This window comes from Scheffersomyces coipomensis (genome assembly GCF_036884675.1).
Source record: "Scheffersomyces coipomensis strain NRRL Y-17651 chromosome Unknown DFJ63scaffold_8, whole genome shotgun sequence".
Classification (NCBI taxonomy): Eukaryota; Fungi; Ascomycota; class Pichiomycetes; order Serinales; family Debaryomycetaceae; genus Scheffersomyces; species Scheffersomyces coipomensis.
In genome coordinates this window covers 282,512-302,356 of record NW_027042899.1, presented here as the reverse complement: position 1 = coordinate 302,356, position 19,845 = coordinate 282,512, and the positions used below count along the sequence as shown (strand labels likewise).

The 19,845-nt window shown below is 31.7% G+C and overlaps 8 protein-coding genes across 8 annotated transcripts; 3 read left to right on the top strand and 5 right to left on the bottom strand. All coding sequences in view use genetic code 12, as the record gives it.

Annotated features, from left to right (window-relative positions):
* Positions 1–94: 94 nt before the first annotated feature.
* On the top strand, positions 95–2,401 carry BMT3 (Bmt3p; the record flags this gene model as incomplete). The annotated part of the gene is made up of 1 exon (XM_064907663.1): positions 95–2,401. The coding sequence occupies one exon, from the start codon at positions 95–97 to the stop codon at positions 2,399–2,401; it is 2,307 nt and encodes a 768-aa protein (XP_064759672.1).
* Positions 2,402–2,658: 257 nt separating this feature from the next.
* Positions 2,659–4,776, bottom strand: GSY1 (glycogen (starch) synthase; the record flags this gene model as incomplete). Its single annotated transcript, XM_064907554.1, has 1 exon — positions 2,659–4,776. One exon carries the CDS (start codon positions 4,774–4,776, stop codon positions 2,659–2,661), a length of 2,118 nt encoding a protein of 705 aa, XP_064759671.1.
* A 1,967-nt stretch (positions 4,777–6,743) lies between these two features.
* Positions 6,744–9,958, bottom strand: PWP2 (snoRNA-binding rRNA-processing protein). Its single transcript, XM_064904384.1, has one exon. It carries the CDS (start codon positions 9,736–9,738, stop codon positions 6,832–6,834), a length of 2,907 nt encoding a protein of 968 aa, XP_064759670.1. The 5' UTR covers positions 9,739–9,958; the 3' UTR covers positions 6,744–6,831.
* On the top strand, positions 9,854–10,423 carry DFJ63DRAFT_248348 (uncharacterized protein). Its single transcript, XM_064904378.1, has one exon. The coding sequence runs from the start codon at positions 9,969–9,971 to the stop codon at positions 10,410–10,412; it is 444 nt and encodes a 147-aa protein (XP_064759669.1). The 5' UTR covers positions 9,854–9,968; the 3' UTR covers positions 10,413–10,423.
* DFJ63DRAFT_338785 (uncharacterized protein) lies at positions 10,424–11,663 on the bottom strand (the record flags this gene model as incomplete). The annotated part of the gene is made up of 2 exons (XM_064908699.1): positions 10,424–10,861; positions 10,959–11,663. 2 exons carry the CDS (start codon positions 11,661–11,663, stop codon positions 10,670–10,672), a joined length of 897 nt encoding a protein of 298 aa, XP_064759668.1. The 3' UTR covers positions 10,424–10,669.
* Positions 11,664–11,851: 188 nt separating this feature from the next.
* DFJ63DRAFT_315579 (uncharacterized protein) lies at positions 11,852–12,838 on the top strand (the record flags this gene model as incomplete). Its single annotated transcript, XM_064906572.1, has 1 exon — positions 11,852–12,838. One exon carries the CDS (start codon positions 11,852–11,854, stop codon positions 12,836–12,838), a length of 987 nt encoding a protein of 328 aa, XP_064759667.1.
* A 46-nt stretch (positions 12,839–12,884) lies between these two features.
* Positions 12,885–18,258, bottom strand: GSL2 (Gsl2p; the record flags this gene model as incomplete). Its single annotated transcript, XM_064906571.1, has 2 exons — positions 12,885–18,100; positions 18,162–18,258. The coding sequence occupies 2 exons, from the start codon at positions 18,256–18,258 to the stop codon at positions 12,885–12,887; spliced, it is 5,313 nt and encodes a 1,770-aa protein (XP_064759666.1).
* DFJ63DRAFT_248343 (S8 family peptidase) lies at positions 18,130–19,773 on the bottom strand. The gene has a single exon (XM_064904377.1). The coding sequence runs from the start codon at positions 19,665–19,667 to the stop codon at positions 18,471–18,473; it is 1,197 nt and encodes a 398-aa protein (XP_064759665.1). The 5' UTR covers positions 19,668–19,773; the 3' UTR covers positions 18,130–18,470.
* Positions 19,774–19,845: the final 72 nt, after the last annotated feature.

Here is a 19,845-nt window from a genome sequence, read left to right as displayed (position 1 = left end):
CTTCTCTTTCATATCTAGAGTTACTACTGGTAGTACCCAGTGGTTTATTTACTTTCATTCTTTCCTTTGTTGATTATACTCGAACCAAATCATCATGTATGAATCCAATCTTTACGAGGACAAAAATAACTATTATGACACCTATAATACCAACAATCAATACATAAATGATCTTACATTTTACTTAATATTGGTGGTGATATTCACTCCTTCCACCATCTATTTATTATTCAAACGAAATATACTATCTAAAAAATTCACTATTTCTGATAGTTTCAAAAATCTAAGTATCAACGATCATGGTAAATTAATCAATGTAATAATTTCAATATTATTACTTATTATTAATTTAAATCTTTGGTATTATCTTTTCACTTCCTTACAATCTGAAGGACTGGGTGGAAGTAATTCCCTTATAAAACATCATTTATATGATCAAAATTCATTCAATATCAAAAATCTTCCTTTCACTAAGAAATTTGATAAATTTAACTATGTTAAAACTTCAATTCAAGCATATTATGATTATAATGATCAAGTGAACCCTCTTGAAGAGGATAAAGGAGAAATAGCTGAATGTTCTCCTTATACCATTGTTGATCATGATTCACTTCAAGTAGCATCTTTCAAACAATTATTATTTGATGATGGTAGTTCTGTCAAAAATCGTCCAAATGGGATTAATAATGAAATTTTTGAATTAGAAACTATTCGAAATAAAATAACTATCCTTGTTTCTAATAATTTAAGATTTCCAGCTTTAGCCATTACATTTTTTGATCAACCCAAGGATAAATCAGTAATCCAAATTTTACAAGAAAGATGGACAAAAAGACATACTTCAGTAATTTGGTTAGATAAATATCAAGCTTATTATATGGTAAGTCAAATTTCTTATAGTCAAAGTGGGGATAAATCAAAATCAACCCTTAGTTTCTTATATGCTCAAGTGTTTAATAAGAATTGGCAACAACAATTTAATTTTAAATTTGCTCATAATAAAGAAATCATTTATCCAAATATTTTACCGGTTAGAGTCGATCATGATCCAAGAGCAGGTATAAAGAATATTCCGGATTCAAATTATGGACCTGTTGAACCCTATGTGATCTTAAGACATTTTAAAAAACCAAAGTCTAATGCAGATGAACCCGATGAATATGATGAGGAACCAATCATTGTCTACAGTGGGAAATTAAAAGACCATCAGTTTAAATCAGTCATGCAATTATTTAGACCTTTCAATCCTATCTATAATACAAACAATGGACTTGTGTTGACCGTCAATCATCATGGTGATGCTGATCTTGTCAATAAAGTCGAAAGAAATTGGATCCCATTTTTCAATGGTATTGAAAATGAGAACGAAGTTAATGATATTAATAATTTACATTTAAATTTCATTTATAGCTTTAATCCTTTGTCTATTGCCAAATGTAATATTGAAACAGGTGGCTGTACAATTAACAGAGGTGGAGCAAGTGAAGTTGGCGCAGATGATAAGGTTGATGAAGTTGCGGCTATAAGTGATGAACAAATTGAAGATGTTAAAGTTCCATCTGATGTTAAAGGTATTGGTCCAGAGGATGCTAAAGCCAAGGATACTGCAGATTCCAAAATAGGCAAAGTTATTAACAAAGATACCGAAGATACTAAGGTTGTTCAATCTAATAAGAATGTTGAAGCAGATGTCAAGCTCAACAATGATAATAAGAATCTTAAGGATATCGTCAAACCTAACCCCAAAGGGCTTTCTAAAGCTACTCCTCCAAAACAAAAGAGAGAAAATACTTTCACTAGTAACATTGGATTAGATGAATCAATCACCAAATCAACCCAATTATTACCTATCCCAAAACATTTATTACCTCATAACAAACTTACTAAGGATAAATTATATTGGTTTGGGATTATATCATCTAAATTTGAGAATTGTAATCATTGTTTAACCGAAATAATCCGTCCTAAAGTGATTCTTATTTCCTACGATACGAAATCTAAACAATATAAACTTGATTATATCTCATCTTATAATGATTTCAATGTGAATCCATCACCTTGGACTTGGACTGATGAGAAACAGAAAATGTCATGTCAAGACGGATTAAGTTATGTAACTCCTAATTCAATCGTTTGGTGGAATTTTAAGAATGATGGTACTAATGATCAAAATTCAATTATTGATTATTTAGGATTAACCATTACAGAATCAAATCAAAATAATAAATTCATTGTCTTAAAGGGATGGTTAAAGCATTTAAATAAAATCTTAACTGTTTCTTCTAAATCTTTACCACCACCCATATTGGATAATGATTATAATGATCAAGTCTTGATGGATTGTTCAGTTCAACATTCAAATGAATATTGTAAATTAGCCGCTGAAAGATATAAATGGTAGATAGAGATATTTATATATAACAAATGTATTATGTATTTTTTTTTTAATAAAAGAGAAAAATTATAATTATAATTTATAAACATAGAAAACTTAAACAATATATATATATATATAAAGAATGGAATAAAACAAACAAAGAGAATATAAAAACAAAAAAAAATACTTATTTGTCGTGTAACTTGAAATTTCTAAAAAAAAGTAAAGGTTTTAATAAAAACCGGTAAAATTAACAAAAACAAAGAACGGCATGATAAGATTTATTCATCTTGATCTTGAGGTGGAGCAGATGTTCCTCTTAAAGTTAAAGGATAATGAGTGGTTTCATCTTCATCTTCAACATTATTTTCATTTTCTAAACCACCTAATTTAAATCCAATATAATCTTCAGTATTTAAAGATTCTTGAGCTTCTTGTAATGAACCTAAATCTCCTGGAGTCATAACACCATATTTACCTCTTGGAGATCCTGGAACTGATAATGGACGAGTTAATTTCAAATTTGATGAATTATTAAATGGATTAGCCCCATTTTTAAATTTATCAGGATAAGCTCTCTTTAAAGATAATTGACGAGCTTTAATATATTCTAAACCCATTCTCTTCCAATCTAAAAGATCAGATAATCTTTCAGTTCTATTTCTTTGATTAATTCTTTGTCTTCTATTTTTTTCAGCAAAATCATACATATAATCAGTTAATTGATTAATAGATTCATCAACTGATTTCATTCTTCTATCAACAATATAAATACCATAATCACTAGTATTTTCAATTAAATCTTCCATATAACATCCAAAACCAGATAAATTAGTGGTAATAGATGGAACACCCATTACAGTACATTCAGCAGGAGTATAACCCCATGGTTCATAATATGATGGGAAAACACCTAAATGACAACCTCTAACAAATTCATCATAATCAATGGATAAAATTGGATTATTAGCATTAAGAAATTCAGGATGGAAAATAATTTTAACACGATCTTCCGGTTTATTAAATAATTGAACTCTTCTAATTTGATTTAAAATTGGATCAGTTGAATCATCTGCCATATTATGAGTTACAATAGGTGGTAAACCATCTCTCTTTAATGCAAATATTCTTCTTTTTAATAACACTCTATCAGCTGGTTTAATTAATTCATCAATAGATGGAACTTCACCACCATTACCAGTTGAACCATGAGCATGAGTATTATTAAATCTAGCACAATGTTCAAATAATCTTTCACCAACTTTCTTTTGAACTTCTTCAATAGTACTTTCTAATTGTTTTAAAACTGCTTGACCTTTTAAAGTTTCAACAGTATATGAATGAGTTTTACCTGGCATAATAATAAATGCCACAATGGTTTTATTTGAACCAGCTTCTTTTAATCTATGATTTAATCTGGCTAAACTTTCAATAAAGAAATCACAACCTTTATTTCTAAATTCATATCTACCAGCAATAAAGAAATATAAGGTATTATCTAAATCAAAATCATAATTACCATAGAAATGACCTTTAACAAATTCATTAATTTTTTGTTTCTTTAAAGCATGTAAATTTTGAAATTCATGAACAGCTTGAAATTTAACCACATTTAAACCATTTGGTAATACACCATCTGGTTTTCTTTTTAATAAATGTTCAGCTTCAAAAGCAGTTATATGAGAAACAGTAGTGAAAACATCAGCTGAATGAGTAGCTGATCTTTCAATACAATATCTATGATAAATACCTCTTTTACCAGCTTCAGCATCAACATCAAAATTAGCTAAATTATTATAAAAATCAGTAGAACCAGCACATAAGTATCTACCTAATAAAGTAGCATGAGTAGTGAAAATAGTTGTAACATCAATTCTTCTTTTTCTACATAAAGGTAAAGCAATACCAGCTAACCATTCATGACATTGACATATAACAGCTCTTTCTCTATCATTATAAACCAATTCTCCTAAGAACCAAGCGACAAGATAACCTAATAAAATAGCATCATTTGTTTCTTGATCATGATCAGGAGTTGGAATACCAGCGATATTCCATAAATCATTTTTCCATTCATTAAGAAGATGACCAGCAGAATGAATATCAAATAATAAAACTCTTGGAGCACCTTCAATTAACCATCTACCATATAACCAACGAATACCTCTTTCACTCATGGAATCTAAGGTTTGTTTGATTAAAGGATCTTTGACAGGTAATTCTTCAACTTCAATTTGAGCTGAAGTATAATTTAAAGGACCAATTAAAGTATAACGTTCTCTATATTCAGCTACAGTGATTGGAGCTTTTGATTTTAATACGGAATAGATACCACCGACTTTGTGGGCTACTTCAGTAGCCACTTCGAAAAGTAAATGATTTGTAATATCTCTTGTCATATTGAATTAAATATTGTAATAGTAATAATATTGAAAGAATGCAGAATGATAAAAGGGGGTGAAAGTTAAATAGTTGAAAATGGATATGAAGCGGAGTCGGACTTGCTATGGATGGAGGTAGTTTATTTTTTTTTTAATTTGTTTAAAGAGGATTATGCAATGGATGAGATTAGATTAGATTAGATTGAATTGAATTGGATTCGATGGATAAGCAATTGACTTGATATGATTGAACAAAAGACAATTGATTAAGATTAGAAAAAGTTTGGCAACAGAAGAATGTGGTTGACAAAAAAATTCTAAAGTGGGAAAAAATTCAATGACCTAAGGGGTGGGAAGTGGGAAGTGGTATGAGTTGGTTAATCAATGGACGAATGGGATGAACAATTGACGTTGATGATAGTTTCAGATAGCAAAACTAAACGATTGATTGATTGAAATGAATTGATACTGATAGATAACTTTCAAAGAAGACAGAAATGGATTTGTTGCCTTTTTAGAATTGTTGAAATTGAAGTTTGGTGATATATCACTTTTTTTTTGTGAATGTGGAGAGTTTTTTTGTCTGTCTGACTGAACTTAACTTAGCTTTTGACTGTCTGGTAATTATTAAAGATCTCTCAACAAAAGTGGGGATTGATGAGCGAAAGGGAACAACCAAAAAAAAGTAAGGACACAAAGAAAAAGGAGGGGGCGTTTTCTATTATTATGGGTTACACCTCAGATAATGGTAGTACTAGTACTTAGTAGTAGTAATATATGGTAATTATATAGTATATAAAATCCTATCTCTCTCTCTCTATATATATATATATATTGAGAAAACATGGTTAACTATTTACTTATATATATATATATATATATTATATGGACAATTATCGCTTATGAAACCGAAGAAAGTCATGTCATGTCATGTCATAATCTTTTTTTTTTCAATGATAAATAAAAAAAAGGTTGTTCCCCTGTTCATTCATTAAATGTCTGTCTGAAAAATTTTATATGAATGACTTCGGAATAATTTTAATGCAATTGATACTTGTTACGTAAAATACATAATAATTATTTTATGATGATGTACGTATGTATAATGTACTAATTAAAATTAAAATTAAATTAAATTAAATTAATTTCAATTATGGAGATGAAAGAGATGGATGAGATGGATGAGCAGTGGTGGTGTGGGGGAGGGGAGTAGTCATCGATATACTCTTTAATATTCAATTCACACGATTATGTCATTAGTCATTTTGTTCGTTTGTTCGTTAATTGTTTATATGCCCTGTTTTTTTACGACATGTAATATTTAAAATTTTTCATTCATCATACCACTGCTCTCTCACTTGAAGAAAAATAAAATTTACTGTGTATGCGTTTAGGGAGATCTCACCGCTAAGGAAAAAAAGAAGCTAGGATAGCTGGTTAAAAATGTTAATAATTGAAGATTCATCAGAGTTCTGTAACCTAACCTAACCTAATTACCTTTAACATTGTTTAACAAGCATACTGTATTATGTACCATACTATGTTGACTCAAAGTAGCCAATATAATAATAATAACTAATAAATAAATAATAATAAATAATAATAAATAATAATAAATAATAATAATAATAATAATAATAATAAATTGTGGGGGAGGGGTTCTTAACACTTGTTGGTCCTTATATTAAGGGTGTGTTTACATTATATTTGATAATGGAGGGGAGAATGAATGGGTAGTTAAAGGTTTTTTTTCAGTGGAGGGACTTCTTAAAAGTGGCTGGGAAAATGTAGAAGTTAAAAGTGGGGTGAACAAAAAAGCGAAAGAAGGTGATTGAATATTACACAAAATGCAAGAGATTCCCATTTTACAGTTTCCAGGGTTGCAAACCTTAAAATCTCTTTTTTTAACCTAATTTAACCAAAATATCCCAAGTTGCAAAAATAAGTAACCATCAAAACGTTTATGATCTACAATGAATTATGGGTATAATCCTTAAATGTCTATTAAACTTAAACTATTTGTTATGCTATTATTTACAATCATACCTATTATGACTTTTTATTCTTGACTATTTAGTTATCTTCATCTTCGTCGTCGTCGTGGTCGTCGTCTTCTTCTTCTTCCTCATCATCATCTTCTTCGAAGACAACCTTTTCATCATCTTCATCTTCATCTTCATCCTCTTCATCTGATACACTGAATACTATCCCATTAGATGATTTCACTTGACTTCCAAACCATCCACCTAATTCTTCATCTGCTTCAACATCTTCTTCACCATCCACTTCCATCTCTTCATCGTCATCCTCTTCAACATCTTCAATTATACCTTCTTCATCATCACCCTCTTCTTCACCCTTTAAATCTCTTGCCACTGTAAGATACTCTAATAAATAATTATTTCTCTTATTCAACAATATTATATCTTTACCAATCTTACTTAAAAATCTTTGAATTTTCTTTAATGAAGATTGAAATTCAAATTTATTTAAATTAATAAATTGTCCATGAATCTCTAAAATAATCTTAACCCATAATAAATTAAATTCAAAATGTTGATCACCACTATTATTACTTTTTTTACTTCCAACATTATCCGAATTAATCACATCACTTATGAAATTTAATAATTTAGATACGTAAATAATAGGTAAATCATTCACAATCAATTTAATATCATTATAAGGGATGCTTTCATAAACTCTTTCAATCAAATAAGTTTCATTCAATCTGAATGCCATGATTAATGCTACCAAGTATTCTTTTTCTTGTAATGATTCAAGAATAGATTCATTATTGACATCCACATCTAAATCAAAGGGATCGAATAAAATATAATTATCAATTGAATAGATTAAAAGTCCTTCGGTAGATCCAGCTGCAAATGATGTAGTTGAAGTTGGAGAGAATTGAATACTACTAACTCTAATTTCAGGTCTGATATTTCTTAATGATGGATCACCTCTTTTTGATCCAGGTATGGTGGAATCTAATCTATCTTCTAAATCACTGGCTTCACCTGCTTCATCAATTAAATCAAGGGTACCACCTTCACCACCATCAATCATTCTATTACTATTTAAAAATTCTTGAGTACCATTTAATTGTAAATTTTGAGATACAGTAAATCTCTTTAATAATACTTCATTTGAAATATCATACATACAAATCGAATTATTATTACCCCCTCCAATTAAAGTTAATCCATCATTTGAATAGCTTATAGTATTGAAATATTTTGATCTAGTTGAATTCTTACTGGTGAATCTATCTTCCAAGTATCTTCCACTTAAAATATCACGTTTACCATCAATTAAATGAATTTGATTACCTGATTCGACATCGAAAACAGTAATGTATCCATCTAACGTACTTACGGCCACTTCTTTACAATCAGGTCTAATGGTTAAACTTAATGCATCACTTTTTAATTCAATAGGTTCAACAGTAGCACTTCTACCGAAAATATTCCAAATTCGAATGGTTTTATCCCATGATGATGATACTAATACTGATGAATTTTCCACTCCGAAATCTAAACATGAAATTGGACCTTCATGACCATTTAAAGAATCTAATAATTGTCCAGTTTGAATCGACCATATAAAGATTTCAAAACTATCTTGAGATCCCGCCACTAATATTTCACCACTGGGATCAATGGCAATACAATTAAATTGGATACGATTAGTAGCAGTGAAAGTCTTGAAGTTTCTATATCTGATAAGATCCCAAGCTCTAATAGTACCATCTAATGAACAACTAAATAACACATTCCCCTTTTTACTGAATTTAATATCAGTTATACTTGAATTATGTTCTTGGAAAGTATAAAGACAAAAGCCGGAATTTATATCCCAAATCTTGATCTTACCATCATCAGATGCAGTTACTATTCTGGATCCATCAGGAGAATATACTAATGAATTTATAGAATCAAAATGACCTTGTTGTTTTAAAATATAAGTTTCACTAGCCCATTCATATACTAATAATTGACCTAATTTAGATGATCCAAAGGCAAGCCATTCACCAGTACTATTGATTTCACAAGTATCGATTGAGTTTTGTCCCATACTTAATTGTTGAATCATATTAAATTCCGGTAATTCATATAATCTGAATTCACCATTTGTAAATCCAACTACTAATAAATTTGTTTTGGCATGGAAAGTGGCAGATCTGACTTTAGCATCAGAATGGAAAAAGTTCTTAGCGGTGATTCTCCAACTCATAGGTTTAGTTGGCTTGTTTTCATCATCATCATCACTATCACTATCTTCATCCTCGTCATCATCTTCTTCAGTTGAAGGTTTTTCAGTATATTCCCAGGTAAATAAAGCACCATCTTTACTTATGGTATATATGATTTCTTGAGTTTCATTGAAAAAGGCTTTAATGACATAATCTCTATGACCCGCCAAAGTCATGGCCACATTCTTTTCTTCTGATTGTAAGGAGAATATCTTTGATGTCATATCTTTTGAAGTAGTTATAAAGAATCGAGAATCGTTGGACCAATTTATAGATAACACATCATTATAATGACCAGAATATATTCTATGACGTATGAAGGGAGAGAATTGTCTATCTTCAGTCATATTTGGAGTTTTCCAAACTTGAATGAATTTAGTAGTAGCAATTGCAAAATAATGACCATCAGGACTAAATTGTAAATCTTGAACTTTACCTTTGAAATTGAAATGATGTAAGACAGTTCTCGATACAAAGTTCACCAATATGGCTCTTCCATCCTCATCCACACTCAACAAAAGGGTTTGTTGTTTATTTAATGCTATTCTAACGATATTCTTCCTATGTTCATATTCAAATGTGAATGATTTATTATTGATTAAATCAAAACAGGACACTCTATTCCCCACTGGACTCAACAATTTCGTTCCATCTGACGAGAATAACAAATTCCCCTGTCTATACACTGTTCCCAATAAGTTTGAGAATCTAAAATCAGACTTCATGATGGTATTATATGATGATGATATAGTATGGTATTTGACGTTATACTGTCTAATAATTTTTCAGTAATATTTTTTTGATGAGATGGAGATCCAAAATTTTTTTTTGTTAGCAGGAGTTTATATACAGGAAAATTTAACTCATAATATGAAAGAAAGCATAAAAATATCATCAATCCAATAGTTAAGTAACTATCTATCAACTATAAGGTCAAGATAGTTGAAGAATCAAGATGAGTGGGCTTTCACATAGAGTCATGAACATGAAGTTCATGCAGAAGACAGAGAAACAGGACCAACGGAATGAAAAGGAACCAGGACTGAGTAAAGTAAAGGATTCATCAGAATGGATTAATCCTCATTCTAAGAACTTACTTAAACAAATTCAAATCAGTAAGAATAGTAATAGTAACATACAGAGTATAGGATATGGAAGTATAAACTCATTCAATAGAGTGAGTAGTGTTACTACCATCGAAGAAGAAGATGAACCAATCAATGATACTCCAATAATACCTACCAGAAGGACTTGGGGTAATAATAATATAACTATTGATTCAAACAAAGATAAAGAGTTATTAGCATTAAGTCTGAATAAATTAAAGGAATATACTCCCAAAGGTCCACCTAAAGTATGTATAAATGCCGTTGAAATATGTATAAAAAAAGGTCTATAAACAAGTACTAACTAACTATTTTCTAGAGTGATTTCCAAAAATTAAATAATAACAAGAATAATAAAATACAGGAGGAGAAGGAAGAAGAAGAAGATGATGATTCCTTAGAAATCGAATCAGTTAATGAACCTTCTTCAACTGATAAGCTTGATACTTTATGGAATAGTATAGGAACCAAAAGAAAACAAGAGGATAATACGGATAAACCACAAATCAAAAATAAAAGGAAAAGATTCACAAAGTAAGCATAATGACTTCTACTTCTTCTTCTTATTAGATTTCTTATTATCATTAGCATTAGCATTACCATCCCCATTCACATTTGAAAACCCTCCCTTAACAACAGCATCTCTAGCTGCAGAATTTATATGTTTAAATCTATCAGGTCCTAAATGGATACCTCCAAACCATCTACTGACCACCACTATAACATTCCACACATCCATCATCTAAAAAAATTTGTAAAAGTTAGTATAGACATTCAATTCATGAGCCCTCCCACCATATTGCATTATTTAATAAATATATATATAATTGTATACATACCGTTAATAAATGAAGTAATCTGCCTCCAGCAGCCGTTTCTCCATCATCATCACAATCTTGATATTGTACCCCATTTTCTTTTCGAATTCTCCAACTACTGATATTATGAGCAGCTCGGGAAATTTTCTTATCTGTAGTTAATAAATCAAGATATGACTTTGCTTCTTCGAGTGATTCAACTTTCCTGGCAAAAGCAATGAAAGTGGAGTTTCGATCTAGGATAGGATCAGATTGGATCCAACCTTCTAAGGGATCAGGACCTGAAGGTAGACTTTTCACTTCTTGCTTCTTTAAAGGGAGATCGTTATCCACTAATGACAAGTCGGATAGGGAACCACTTATGGGCTCTTTCTGTATAGGGATCATCGTCTCTTTATGTTTCTCATCATATGATTCCAAGAATTCTTGTAACTCAGTATAAAACTCAAAGATACAAACTTCATCCTTTCTGAAAATCCTAGATAAAATCTCATTGAATTGGTCTTCTAAATAGTTTAAATCATTATATTTCATCGAATTGGAAGTTATAATCTGGATGATTTCTGGTTTAACTTCAGGATAATCTTGTGGAAAACTGATTTGAATCGGGATTTCTTCATGATTTAAAACATGGAAATTATATATCTGAGGCGCTATATCTTCAAAGGAGCCAGGGAAGATGGCATTTATGGCTTCTAACTCGTCATTTAGTTCTTCTACCGTCATTTATCCCAATAGGTCGTCACTTGTTGTAAACCGTACTGGGATATTTACAGACTCATTTTTTGTTAGTGAAAAATTGTATGGTGATAGAAAATCTAAAATCTAAAATCTTTCCTGTTTTAAAATTCTGGGGTTACACGATAAATCACCACCACACCACCAAGTTCAACAGCACCATCATACAACCAACTATGACTAACGCTGGGTTATTGAAACAAGAAGGCAACAAGGCTTTTGCTGATAAGAATTATGTTAAAGCAGCAGTCATATATCGTGATGCTATCAAAGAAGATACATTCAATCCTATATTATACTCAAATCGAGCTCAATGTTTCTTAAAGACCCATCAATATGAACGAGCTTTGAAAGATACTATAACGGGTATAAACTTGAAACCAGAAAAGAAATCATTAATCAAATTATACTATAGGAAGGGTTTAGCCTTGGTGGGACTTGGGAAGAAGAAATTCGCCATTGAAAGTTTTGAAGCTGCTTTAAAACTTGATCCCAAGAATGATGCGGTTCAAAAGGAATTAGATCAATTGAAGGCAGAATTACAACCACCAAAACCATCTATAAAGCACACCACAGACAAGAATAAACCAATTGATATCCCTATTGAAGAATGTGATAAGTTACCTGAAGAATTTGCTCAATTATTGAAAGATAAAGATCCACAACCACAAAGTCCTACCCCAATTGTCAAACCAGTATCTGATAGAGCCAACAAAGAAATTGAAGAGTTATTTGGCAATAAAAAGTCTAAAACTGATACTAAATACACCATTCAACCAACTCCTGAATCAATTGATTCTAATCTGCCAATGCGTTTCTTAACAAGTTTAGCTTCCTTACCAGACGCTGAGAAATCTAAAGGATATCAATATGTCATTAATATATCATTAGATGATTATAAAACCGTATTTGAATCCAATGCAGTCGATCCCGAGTTCCTCCAATTCTATTTAGATGCTGCTTCTTATGTCGCCATAAATGATTCAGTACCTAATTGGGATTCTCAAATTGTTACTCATTTACAATATTTCTCCAAATTACCAAGATTTAAAGTTAATTATTTATTATGTAATCCTGAATCCATTCAATCCATAATTAATCTTGTCAAAGAGAAGTCTACAAATGAATATCATGATGAATTACAATCTATATTTAGTAAGTAGTAATATATAAACAAAAATTAATATAATATAATATAAGCAAAAATATTTAAAATGGTGATTTAATTAAACCTTTATGTAATCCCTTTCTCGTATTAATAACTCTATAAGGTTGGACCAAATCAGCAAACATAGCGGGAAGATATTGCTCAAGATCAATATCTAAAACTTTGGTAGTAACATATGGGAATACGAATATACTAGAAGCAATGACCATAGCAAGTATAAATACCAAGGTATACAAATTTCCCGTCCATCTTCTCTTTCTCTTTTGCTTTTTGGAAAGCACTCTAGGACGTATTTGATTCCCTGGTTCTAACCAAAAAAGCATCAAACAATGCCATCTATCAGAATAAGGAATCAATAAAATAGGAATTTGGGCAAATAATATTAAATGACCAACCGCAACATCTGCCACAAAATAACTCATTTCACAGATTTTACAAACAAACTCTCTAAGCGGTTGTGTCAAAATATACCAACCAAGACCAGCAGTAATCCATTTTCCTGACCACCAAGATCTATTTGATTTATCATGTCTAAATTCTTTGGATACAAGTGCTGCTGTTATAAGGAAAAAAAACCATCTTTGAATCATTACTGAAAGTGTAAATCCTAATATGGCTCTTGAAAAATCCCAATTTTGAAATAACCAAAGTAATTCAAAAAAGAAAATATGATTAATAATGGCAATTGAATGGACTATAACAGAAATGAAGGTCGGAAAGCTTTTAAATATCAAGGACATAATTGGACCCAAAACTAATGAAACAAAGAAGAACACAATCAAAACTGCAGCATCGACCACAATAGGAGCAGCTGTAATAATTAGAACCCTCTTAAGACTATTCACTGGAGAAGTTCCTTTAGCATCATTTTGTGCATTGGCAAACAAATAAGCAAAAGCCACTAAAAACATACCTGACAATTGAAGTACAGAATCGGAAAGAATTAAATTAAATCTTGAAGGACGAATATCACTTAATACTTTAAAATCTTCATTGAAATGGCGTCTTTTTGTTTTGACACCAACGATTCTACTTCTACTCAACCTTCTAAAACTGATCCAAGAAGATACATTTGATCTACTGTTACCTCTGCTTAACCACAGTAGATAATCCTTGTAATCAATGAAAAAATCGGTCCACAAATACTGATTAGGATTATACAAAAATGGACAAATCAATAAGGCTATAACTGTAACCCAAAAGTAAAGCAAAGATAACTTCCACATTGAAATTGAACAATAAAGGATAAGCAAACAACATAGAGAACCAAAATATAAACTCTCTGAAGCAAATCTAGAGTATAACGTTGAGAACGGAACACGTATGGTTGCAAATCCTCTTCCTGTACCAATATACCGAGCACCACCAATGGCAATATCACTGACCAAAGACTTAGCATAAATTCGACAAACAAACACTTCGAACAAAGGAGAAAATGATGCAAAATGCTTGCTTAGTCTGGTTAACGCTTTGTAGATACCTCTTTCGGTTAATTCTTGGACTCCCAAAGGCACAAATGAAATAAGGAAAACAATGAAAATTGAGAAAATACTTCTTTCTAACCATTGTACAACTGGTATAAGATTATAACATCCAACTGGTCTTCTCGGATCTGTAATAGGACGGAACCGATCAAACTCACATATGGTGGACTCATTAGTTAAAGCAGCAAGGTTCACACCAACAAAAAGGAACAATTGAATAGACAATATAATGAATACATTATTAAGATGAAAACCAGGATGAGCATAGTAAAAGGATAAAAATCTGTCTAATGGCAATTGAGTACCCAAGTAAAAGTACTCTCTTGAAAGCATTTGTTCACCCATACCAGCACCAATTTTGGTAGTGAAGTTAAGGATAGATCCAAATCCCAAGTCACGACCTTTTCCACATTGCATATATTCACAATGTTTAATTCTACCTCCTCTTAAGACAGCATTCATACCTGCGTAAATATCCTCATTCAAGTGCAAACCCTTTTGTGCCTTTGATAAACCACCTCTAGTAGTCATAAATATTCCATTCAAAAAATCTGGGTGACCATAATGTAACTTTCCCCCAATATGGGCTAGAGTTCTTGCAAACAATGTTCCAAAAGTCTGCTCCTTTCCAGCAGCAACATCACCAAGAATTCCAATATTTTCTGAGAAGATATATTCTCTAGTACCAATAATTGCAACTGGATGTGCATGTTCCGTGGACTTCAAATCAGCTGAATAGGGATCTTGCGAAACATGGATCTCTTCAAATTCTGCAAGAATACTTCTAATCTTTAAACATTCCTCAAGATAATTATCTTGATTAGCATCAATTAATTGGATATATTCACCTCTACTAAAAATTACAGCGTGATTCTGGTTGTCAGACTTACCATCTCCTAAAATAGGGTTTCCAGATAGTTCTATTTTGTACTTTGGTTTTCTTGAGCCATCCTCTAAGATGGAACAACCGCCATCAATTAAAACAGAATAATATTTCTTCTTTGCAGTTTCGGGATCAATCTCCTCATCTAAGTAACAGATTTGAAGTTCTGGATAAGCTCGAAGCAAAAGTTCCACATTCTCCTTTTCTTCCGCTGAAAAGTGAATAAAACGTTGCATCGAAGCAATAATTCTGAACTTTCTGAGAGCCATCACTGCTGCAGATTCTAGCTTAGCAACTTCATCGTCAAATGCAGAGTCTGGATTTTCAATATCAAACATTAATTTAATTGCTCTTGAGTAATTCATAAACCCTGATATAGTACGGTACAAAGTTTGAGACCTAAGGGAAGCCCATATTCTAGTTCTTAGAATATATTCTGGTGTTGCTACCTTAAATCCTACTGAATAGTACGGCAAATCATCTTGTAATTCTTTGTGCACATTGGGACTAGAAGAATCACTTTCAAACTCTTCAGCCAACAACTTGGTGTCAGTAACAAAACATGCCCATTCAATTGGATGCAACAGCTTTAAATATTCTAACATAGTAACATGTGAATATTGCTCCTCTTCCCTAATTATCTCACGCAAAGATAGTGTAATCTTTTCACTATAATGTGGAATCAATACAGAAAAGGATGGCATTGAATCAACAGCATTTACTTCAGGCATTGGCGTAGATAAAGACTGTGCAAAGAATGTAATTCTTCTCTGTGCTTCCGACTGTTCATAAAATAGAGCTGACTTCATCGTCTGATCTTCTTGGGATACAAAGAATGTTGGCTCTTTAAGAACTGTTCCGCCTTCAACATTTGGATTAGCAACCTGTTTATAAATCAATCTTTGAACATGTTCCAAGGAAAGTAAATGTTCACGATACATTGAAATTACAATAGCATTCCAAACTTGTGATACCAACTTTTTGGCTCTAATATTCTTATCATTGGGAGTTGCAATAATCTTCGAGAATATTCTCTTAGGCAATCTTGAAAAGATATTCCTCCAAGGAGTCCAGATGGATGTTCCTATGTAAAATGACCTGCAAACCGAAAATATAGTATTCCAAACAATATACCATAAATATGTATCAAGAAAGAATAATACAACATCTGTTAAGTATATCAAAGCTAAGACTATATTACTTTGATGAGCACATAACCAGGTGCCAATCCATACTTCACCTGCACATCTGGACATACTCATATCGCTAAGTTCTCTTATAGGATCTCTTAAAGAAAGAGTCAAGAAGAAGTAAGATTCAACGAACTTTGAAACAAATATAGAAAACCACAAACCATATGATGCTACTCTATCAGATCCCTTCAAGGGATAAAATGAACTTGTAAATACCTTGGTAGGCAAATATCTCCTATTTTTCTTATCAGGGTAATTGTCAAACAATTTACCAAGTGGAACAATAGAACAGTAGAAGACTAAAAATATGGAGAATACGAACTGAGAAATAGCAATCGCGAGGCCAGATGTATTTTGAACATTTAATGGAGTTGTTAAAAATAGATAAACAGTTGGAGCAACACTTACTGCTAAAGTAATCATTAAGAAAATGGTTCTCTTGAACAAAGGTTGTGCCCCTGACCACATACGAGGTACCGAGTTAAATTCTATAAAGGTACTAATAAGGCAAATAGCAACAGCAATTGCACCAGCTAATGACATTACAGTCAAAGTTGCTTGTGCTGTAGGATGATTATCTAAATGTTGCTGATAGTTACGAGTATAAAGTGTTGGTGAATTCAATGAAGTATAATACCAGAAAACAGATATATGAATAATCCAAATACGATTAAAATTTGCAAAAACATGAGACCAGCTTCTAGTTTCTCTAAAAGTTTTATAGAAAGCCTTATTCCAAACGACATCGTTAAGATATAAATATCTTTCACTTGGCTTCATATTCATTAACTTCATCTTTTTCTTTGAGAGTTGCATTCTATCAAGACCCTGTCTATACCAAAATAATTGATTCATATCATCATACCCTATAATAGATTTATGATCTTTATCTTTATGATAATACTTTCCTTCCACTTCCAGATAACATTGATCTCTATAGAATGTATAAAGAGGAGTAATGGCATGATTTAGAAAACTTGGAGTAGCATTTTTGACAGGAATATTTGAATCCAATGAGTAATAATAATCATTACAACATTTGAATATAAAACACAAACATTCAGGCATAAACCTTATGTTATTTGCTTCTCCCCAACACAATAAGTATAAACCTACTTGGATCACACAATCAGTTGCAGACAATGAATTCATATTTAAGCACCATTGAGCTTCAGCTTGTTCCAATGCCTGATAAGTCTGCTTTGACCTTTTCTTAGTAGTATCGGTATCTTTGGCATCATCAATATCCAACTGAGCAGCAAAATACCATTTTTTAAAATTAGCATTAACTCCTCCAATATAATCAGCATGTAAAGATTTCAAAGCATGAAATGGTCCCATTCTTGAAGCCCTAGAATCTAATAACCTTAATAAATAATCAAACATGTTCTTCGTGTTATCATATTGAAACCCAAACACTTCAGTCAATTGAATAAAAATGGATTCAATAGCTTCTCTTGTAATCGGTACATTATCAGGAGGATTCCAGGCAGGATATGAATCATGAGATTTGGCAAACAAATCATAAATATAAGTTTCTGCAAAGATTCCACCTTCTTGCTTTTTCCTATCCTCATTATCCTCAAGTCTTTCACCTAATCTATTAACATCTGCCCAACGACTCGAATTAACAAAGGGGGTTTTGAATCCACTCAATGGAATAGGCGTAACATTACCAAAGGCAATATCCCGATGACCTATGTGTGTTAGTTGATTGATTGATTGACACTTGTCAAGTTTAGGATCGGTAAATCTTACTCATGGCAGTGGCTGCCAATTTTAAAAACTCAATTGGATCATTATCATACACATTGGACGTATCGGGTAGTCTAGCTGTTGCATTCTGTTTTGGCATTCTGAACTACTAGATACTGATCTTCCTTGATTCATATATCACAAAGGGATGTATTGATTGATTACCGCTTGTCAAAAGATAGTGTTGTAAAAAAATGGCAACCAAATTTGAAAAACAACAAACCTTTTTTTTTTGACGTCTAGTTTACAGTTACAACAGAAATTTAACTATAAAAACTTTTCTATTTTAAAATTAAATTAAACAACCATAAACTAATCATCATCGTCACTATCAGAGCCTGAATCTGAATCATATTCCTCTATTCCGTTATAGGCGATTCTATTTGGAGTTCTTCTTCTTAAAAGTAATGAACTTTTAGGTATTTTATCCTTTAGTGACATTTCAATTAATGTAGATTTGACCTTGGAATATGGTACTCCTTCACTCATTAAATTTGCTACCAATCCTGCTACTGATGGAGCTGCCATGGATGTTCCAGATAAGTGTTGAGGTTCATCGAAGAATGGACTTAGACTTTGGACATAAACTCCACTGGCAAATACATCAACACATTCTCCCCAGTTTGAAAAGGAAGCTAAGGCATCACTATAATCATCAATGGCTCCAACTGTTAAAGCTGATTCCGCACCAGCTGGACTAGATAAGCAGGCATTGATGTTTGAATTACCAGCAGCAACAACCATAACCAAACCTGTATTATAAGCAGCATCAATGGCTTTATTTAATACCGAATTCTTGTAGGCGCCTAAAGAAAGATTTGCAACCCCAGGTCTTCCACTTCTGGTTCTATGATTAACCACAAATTCAATGGCTGATATAATGGTACTTAATGAACCAGAACCATTTTTATCTAAAACTTTAACTTCATAGATATCAACTTCTTTGGCTACTCCATAAGTCTTAGATCCAATTATACCAGCAACATGAGTTCCATGTCCATTTGTATCACCTGAACCTTCCTTAGTAAAATCAGTACCAAATTTTCCTCTATTTTCAAATTCTGGATGTTTCAATTGAACACCTGAATCTAGAACATATGCATTAACTCCTTTTCCTTGTGATTTGGAGTTATATCGATATTCAAAGTAAGTTCCCAGCTTTAACTTTTTCTTTCTTGATATTCTGGCCAAGTGCCGAGGAGCATCTTCCTGAGTAGTGACATCAAAAGCTTTTAATATAATATCAGGAGTAACTTCTGCCACCAATGGACATCGTTTTAATCTATCCAAGACTGCTTTTGAAAAGTTTCCAGAAAACCCTGTAAAGTTACCGAATGAAAATGAATTGCTTATAAGCGCCTTGACTTGTTGAGATTTGGGATATAATATATCATAATTTAAAAATGATTCTATAGTTTCAGTACTTTTCAACGACACCAAATAAGGAATGGTTGCATTACAACTTGTAACCAACAACAATAAATACACTCCTAGTACTCTAATTATCATCTTGCCATCTGAAATAATTGTATCAAAACCATTAAATCAAAAAGACTTAAAGTTACTGCAAAAAAAAATCCTGTTGATTTTGTACGCAAAAACTAGCTACTACAACAAAATTTAATTTTTTAAATAATAGTTTTCCATTTTTCCTAAATAAATATATAAAAGATTAAAAATTAAAGTA